A 7,173-nucleotide genomic window follows, 5' to 3' on the forward strand; every position below is an offset into this window, starting at 1 on the left:
AGGAGTTTTCTCCCTGTACAGAAGGCACAGAGAGCAATGCTCTACCTGCATGGCATTCTAAGAAGCTTCACTGTTTTAACTATGGTATTTCTTAGGGACAAAAGTATACAGACAAATAGTCACTAGGGGTAGGAAACTGTGATCCCAAACGGCCCTACTTAACATCACAGGGAAGGAAAGCAAACACAAGTTGGCTCTGCAGTCCCTTCTCTCCCCTTTGGCCCTTAAAAATTTTTAACTAACAGTAAGTCTCTCACAATGCTTTCCATCTTCCCTCTGCCCAGGAACAGCTTGTCCTTTTAATGCTGGACATACTCACAAACACTAATCTAGGGCAATAATTTCTCAGGAAAGAGAGGAAGAGGCTGTTGTTTTACATTACATGCCTCTGGTTCATGCTAAAGAAATAAGCAAAACTTGCAAATTCTGACCTGAATCACTCGGCAATACTTCCACGCTCCACGCCTCGCTCGTGGTTTCCGATATGGTTGAACCTGTGCAGGGATCAAGCAAGACGGATCCTGAACCTGGTAAACACAGCAAGCTGCCTAGCATGTTCTCTGCAGCTGCACCTGCAAAAGTAAAGCCGAAGCATACAGCTAGATACAGGCTTCCTGAAGACAGTGCGCGTAGGAGAGGAAAGTAGGAACATGCTTTAAGTGTCCTTTACAAAGTAAGCATGAAACACAACGTTGAAAAGATAGAAGTGAGCAACTAAATACAATACAGGTCGTGCACACAAAATCCTCCAGTTTAATCAATGAAAACACACCTAATTAGAGAGAAAGGAGGGGAGCTCTGCAGCCTCGCTATTTCAGAGCAAGCACGAAGCATTTTAACGTACCAGCTGTACCACCCACTTGCCTGCTATTTCTTGCAGACGATCTTCATCAATATTTGGATCAAAGTCACTTCCCAGGACATCTGTACTCCAAGTTTCGCTCACAGTTTCCGATATATCTCTGTCATCAGTCAAACCCATCATATCACGGATTTCAAATTTACGGAGCTTGTCGTCAAGATTATCCTGAGTTGTGGCTGTGTAAAAATAAAGCATTCTCAATTTTATGAAAGGCTTCTCCAACTACTTCTGATTGAAAATTTTTAAGAGTATATTACAGCAAAAAAAACCCCGACAAAACAACCCTCCAATTCTATCAGGTAAGACGGTGTTTTAAAGCAAGGCCTGTAAAGCACTGTTGTACTATACCAGAGCTGCTGCCTGAACACAGTTTGTAAGCACATTTGAGACGTAACAAGAAAAACCTTCAACCAAATTGACAGACAAAATGAACAAAATTTCGCATGGTGTCAAGAAACTGATACTGTTCCTGAAGGAATTTACCACAGAGGAGCTGAGGCCTCCAGAGACTGCTCTAGCCCAAACCCCTGCTCAGAACAGGGTCAGTTACAGCAGGTGGTTCACGTCACGTCCAGTCACGTTTTGCGTATCTCCAAGGCTGGAGACACCACGATCTCTTTGGGCACCTGTTCCAGCGCTGGACAGATAGATATTAAACAGGAAGCTATCCAGGTGATTTAAGACTACTCCAGTCCAGATCACCCTATTCCCTGAAAGGAAAAACTTGGTATCATGCTAAACTTTACAAGTGGTTTCCTGTAAAGGTCGTAAGCCCTAAGTTTCCATGTGATTTCCTTTTCCTAACAATGGATTACAAGAAATACTTCTAGGAAAAACACACAACAAAACAAAACCATGAATAAAGGCAAGGGCGAACGCACAAGGAAAATTACTTTTTTCCCCTGAACTAGTCCATTTTCCAACCTTCCTCCAGGGAACTTCGGCTTTACCGTATACAGCACCTCAGACACTTGTATGAGGGAGTTTGCACCTGCCTTGTTCGTGCTCCAGCAGCTGCAGAGCCTCAACGCCATTGCTCCCGGAGGGGCCCGCACCAAGCTCTGACACAGACTCCCCTTCTAAATCCAAAGATGACACAGAGTTGGAGCGATTTGAAGGACCTGTGAAAAGAGATTTTACTGTAAATCTCGTTTGAGTAACAGTTCCTAAATTTACAATCCAGGACGCAGCTAACGAGAAAGATGAAATGAAGTAGCAGTTCCAGTATAAAATACTGCACGGACGAACTCAGTGTACATCTGCACTGCTCTTGATCCTTATTCCATAGATACTCAACCCACAGCGTGACTTGTACTTCCCCTGTTTAGGGCACCACACTAATTGTAATAATCACAGAACCTCAATATCACAAAGAAACCTGTACTTTGCTGTGTCTGAGGTTCGCGTAGAGGATTGCCTAGAGTCCAGAAACTACTGAGATAAGTAACAGATTACTAAAACGTGATGAAAAACAAGTCTGAGATGTCTAATTTTAGAGCTAAGTTATGTTTCCTTAATAATTAGTACTGCACTTACGTTTACAAATAAAAAAACAACCCCGTTTTCTCTTTCTAAATACCCTTAGATTTTTTTCCAAATTCTCACTCAGTTACGCTTTTGCAGGTCAAAGATTAGCTCCATTTTTTCCTTTGAATGGCTCTCAGGGTAAAATAGCAGAGTCTTCAAAACAGCAAAGATGACATGCTGTATGTAACAGAAGTTCCTCTTATAGTTAAGGGGAAAAAAAGGGACAAAACTTCTTCAAGACGTAAGTAGCCCTTCACCTTCAGATATTCCTTCCAGATTATCACTGCAGAGGGAAAAGCGCAAGGTTTTATCAGGTTTACCATGGAGTTTGTTTTCATCAACGGGGACATCTCCTTGTCCGCCATCTGCAAGCTGCATATTTAAGACCTGGAGAGTGGGGGAAAGAAACAAGATTGCCTTAAAATAATCTATTTTCTGGATAACTAAACAGTAAACAAAACATTGCACACGTTCTTCCTTTTTTTATTCTTTGCTCCCTAGATGTTACCAGCACTACTGAATTTCTAGCATTCTGTTTGAAAAAGATAGATATCTCCAAAGTCACAGCCTGGAGTGGACGTCAGGTAACCAAGATGTGAACATCAGGCAAGTCCTGATAATAACAGAGCCGCCAGCTCCCTCACCACCCCAACACACTATCATATGGACACTATCATAGCAACAGGGATGGTTATGAGGCTGCAAAAGGAGATAATCCAAGCTCTCAGGCAAGGCAGCAAAGATGAAAGCAGAAGCTGTGCTACAGCTGGTGAAAGAAAAGGCTGTAAATCCAGCCTCGCCCTAAGCACCACAGTCTGCAGGCACTCAGGCAACACCAGCACAGCTCCGCCCTCACAAGAAGCAGGGCCAAAAGCATCAGGATCAGTGTTCCAGTTCTGTGTGTCATTCACCTGTGCTCCCTCATCGAAAGGGCAGAGCGTGCAGAGACAGAACTGAATCAGCCTCTTCAGGCTCACAAACAATAGCCCACGTTTGCTCCCAAGCACGCTAGATGGCACAAAACTGCCAGCTTCCTTTTCCTGGGTTGATATCCTGCTTTTCACACCTTGCAGACACACTAAGTGAAGGGAAAAAAATCTAACAAAGAGAAATTTGAAAGCTACAATCCCCAAGTTCAGCAAAATAACTGCCAGCTTCCTTTTCCTGGGTTGATATCCTGCTTTTCACACCTTGCAGACACACTAAGTGAAGGGAAAAAAAATCTAACAAAGAGAAATTTGAAAGCTACAATCCCCAAGTTCAGCAAAATGAAATAAGGACCTTAATCCCCATTCTGGATTTACTACCTGAATTAGCGCCAGCTTTGTCGTGCTGCTATTACAGAAGACAGAGACTGTACATTTCAAAACATCTGAGACATGACAGTTTTCACATACCTCATTCTCTGACATCATTCCTGGAGTAATCTGTGGACCTGTCCCCAAAGAAATCACCAGCACTTCTTCTGGCTGAACTTCTGGGATAGTCTCCTGAGAGGATCCTTCATGATCTCCGTGCTGATCCATGAGGATATTTGATCTACTTCTGCTACGAGTTGCTAAGAAAATATTTTGAAATATCAGTATTAAAAAGTTTTTCCTTGTTTAAGGAGGAAAAAAGACATCACAATGGAAATACAGAACGGCAATGGGTTGAAGTAATAATACACACACTAAATAAACTTACAAAATGAGGAGCCGTATCAGATTTTGAGAGATGGAACTAGTGTTTAAGCATTGAACTGTGAGAAAGCAAACTTTCGCTGAAAGTGTAGAGAACCGAGGAGTACTGTGTCCTGTTTGCCAACACAAATTCAGCGAAATCCAACCACAGAGAGACCCTTAAGAAATTAACTGAGAAAATGAAGTTTGTTACCAACAAAAAAGGTCTGAGTTTCTGTGGTTTACAACTCCGTTTAATTAATTTATTCACGTTTTTTCCTCCTCAAAAGCGGGGAAATCTTATTCTAACACGTGTCTCAAACCCAGACACACACTTTTACATCAGGAGTGTTATTTTGATTATCCTGTGACTTTATCAGTCTTTTTGAGTAGCCTCGTATTGCCACATTTGGCATCGTGGAAGGAAAAACGCCCACAGGGAATTAAGATTTCTAAGAATGGCACCATGACACCAGTTATTCCTTTATTCGACCCGAAGAAAACAAGGTAAGTGTGCGGAAGCCATGGCCCAACTCAGACTATCACACAAAGGCACACGGGGTGTTTTTAAAAACCCATATGTACATACAAAATGGGTTTCTTATAGATATTGATGAAGAAATCTGAAAATGCAACTGATTGCCAAAGCAAACCAAAGGCATGCTGACGTCATGTGTGGAGAGGGAACGTTTCACAGAAGAACGGAAAGAGGCCATTACCCACCAAAAGGGGTTACTAGAGTTATGTGAGCTGACAGATTGGTAGCAGAAGCATCCCAGGCAGTAATGGCTGCCAACTGCTGTCCTGGTTTCGAGAGCATTAAAATGAAACAAAAGAAATAAAAACTTTGAGCAAAAACGATTTTCTACCATAAAATAAATGCTGTTGTGCCACTAATTTACAGGCATAAGACCAAACCTTTCGGAAGCAGAGTAAAATCAGCATGGGATAGGCTTGTTTGGCAGTTGGTTTTTGTGAGGGTTTTGTCACTTATTGGACTCTAGATATTTTCATTCCATTACACACTTCACCAAATCTCTCAAACAAACAAACAAAAACCCCATGCGGTCCCATTCACATAAACACACAGTGAAGAAGTGCACCACGCTTCCTATTTTAAGAGAAAGTATTATTGAAGTGGAACAGTTCAAGACCCAAGAACCCTATTCGAAGGGAGGACAAAACCCCAGCAAACACGAACTGCCTTACAATACACTACTGATTGGAATTGGACCGGGCAAATAGCGGGGCAAGAAGAAAGATTCTCTTCGCAGCACATACTCTAAAAGTTCTGCTCTCGTTTTTTCATCCTCCTCCACATTTGCTCTCTTTTGAGACACAGAAATATTAAACTTATTCTACCCCACTAATTAAATGTCATCGCTTCCACCTCACACTGTCCCAAGCAATCTTCCCTCCTAGATCTGCTTCCCATCTTCAGTTTTTCCCTTTATTATCACTGCACCAGTGTAATTTCCAACCCCTCCAGCGTTTTGGCTCAATCCCAAGTGACAGAGCTCACCATACTCACGTCACAAGGTGAGCAAGTGTCCTGCATGGAAAACACAGTAACTGAAGGCGTAGTCAAAGAGCAGCCCCAAAAGGTGACTGAAAAGACGGCACGAGAACTGGATCGAGGTATCGGAAACCATGCAAGGGCTCTGCCTGCTCTCCTTACCTATTGGTAACCGGTTTTTTTTGTTAGCTGGAGTAGTTGCAGGAGAAAGCTGTGGGGTATTATATGGTGTCATTTCAAGGCTGCTGCTTTTCCCCGGTTTGTTCTGAGGTAAGTTTGCCAGCAAGTTTTCCAAAGCCATCCGATCTTCCTTAAGTTGATCGCTTGACATTACATTCCGCATAAAGCCAACCTAAAAATTGACAATTAGCAGAGCATAAATTATCCCCCTTGTCTCTCCTATCTCTAAGCACATGGGGATGAGTTTACGCTGGTTCTGTTTAAGAACCGTACCAGAGAAGTTAGCTGGCTGTACGTCATGTAAACCACTGTCCTGCTCAGCCCCTCCAGAAGGTTAACAGAAGACATTGGAGGAGTTTCAACTGCACGCCCGTCAATGACGACATCCAGGAAAGCAGCCACACAGCTCTGCAAGGAGAAGGAGCAGTTTTCAGATGAGACACCATTTACTACAGCTTGGAAAGAACGTAAGTTACAACAAGAGTTAGGCAGTATACACAAGGATTTAAGATTTGATCCTACTTCTAAAATCTTAGGATAAAATACCACATTATCACTGAGATGACGGAAAGCATGCAGTTAGGTGTAGCATTTCCTTCATTCCTTTTCTGCATTCAAAAGTTTTACCTACTTAAGTGTCTGTTACAATTTTCAAAATTTTTTAAACTGTTTTACGTCAATTAAACTGTCCCTTTCTGAAGGATCTGCTGAGCACCCAGCGAAAGTGAAACAAGGAAGAAACACACATCACTTTCTGATCTGACTGAACATTTCTGGCACAATAAATGTGTCACTGTGTACGACGGTTGTATAACAATTGTCACTAGCAAAACCTTCAAAGTTACACAAGCACATCAACAGTTTTTTAAACACATGACAACACCAAGCTCTTTAGTTTCACTGTTCTCTGATGAAGCTATTTTCAGTATTGTTACGGATGATTCATACTACCAAAGGAAAAGCTGAACTAAAAAGCAAAACCACACAAAAAAGGAACAGAAATTACTTGCGCTAACAAATTACTTCATGTTAAAGTAGATTTCATACAAAAGTTGTCTTCAGATCAAAGTGTTTTCTTCAGGTTTAGTAGAAAAAACACAAGTATTAATTAAGCATTTCAGTTTAAAAGGTAACTTGCTTTTATTTCTTTATTTTCTTTTAAGAAGTTTTATGTCAGAGTAGAAGCAAAAAACGCCGGCCCTTCATTCTAGTACTCGAGACTTTGTTCCCAGCTTTGTCCAGGATTTAATCTGCTTTTTGGTACGTGTAACTCAGCAGTTAAACACTTACTAAATCCTTCGCAATGTCTGAAAAAAGAGACTGCAGAAGGATGAAGGATACGCACAAGTCTCAGTTTTTTTCGTCTGGACTCTTACTTTGTCAAATTTTGCCAGGTTGCTCTTCATCCGTGGATCCCCCTCTTCCGA

General features: G+C 41.8%; 1 protein-coding gene across 3 annotated transcripts in view; it reads right to left on the reverse strand.

Moving 5' to 3' along the window:
- GAPVD1 (GTPase activating protein and VPS9 domains 1) overlaps window positions 1-7,173 on the reverse strand; it is a 22,991-nt gene that overhangs the window by 12,904 nt on the left and 2,914 nt on the right. For 2 of the 3 annotated variants that reach the window (XM_010136711.1, XM_010136710.1), the window contains exons 5-12: window positions 7,123-7,173; window positions 6,020-6,154; window positions 5,729-5,918; window positions 3,787-3,947; window positions 2,647-2,776; window positions 1,858-1,983; window positions 865-1,038; window positions 432-572 (exon numbers count right to left, since the gene is read on the reverse strand). The exon at window positions 7,123-7,173 is cut by the window's right edge and continues 1 nt beyond it. In XM_010136711.1, coding sequence (XP_010135013.1) covers window positions 432-572; window positions 865-1,038; window positions 1,858-1,983; window positions 2,647-2,776; window positions 3,787-3,947; window positions 5,729-5,918; window positions 6,020-6,154; window positions 7,123-7,173 — 1,108 coding nt within the window. The remainder of the gene's footprint in view (window positions 1-431; window positions 573-864; window positions 1,039-1,857; window positions 1,984-2,646; window positions 2,777-3,786; window positions 3,948-5,728; window positions 5,919-6,019; window positions 6,155-7,122) is intronic. The other variant, XM_010136712.1, reaches the window with a different exon arrangement.

This window comes from Buceros rhinoceros, unplaced genomic scaffold, assembly GCF_000710305.1.
Source record: "Buceros rhinoceros silvestris isolate BGI_N320 unplaced genomic scaffold, ASM71030v1 scaffold10545, whole genome shotgun sequence".
NCBI classification, from domain to species: Eukaryota; Metazoa; Chordata; class Aves; order Bucerotiformes; family Bucerotidae; genus Buceros; species Buceros rhinoceros.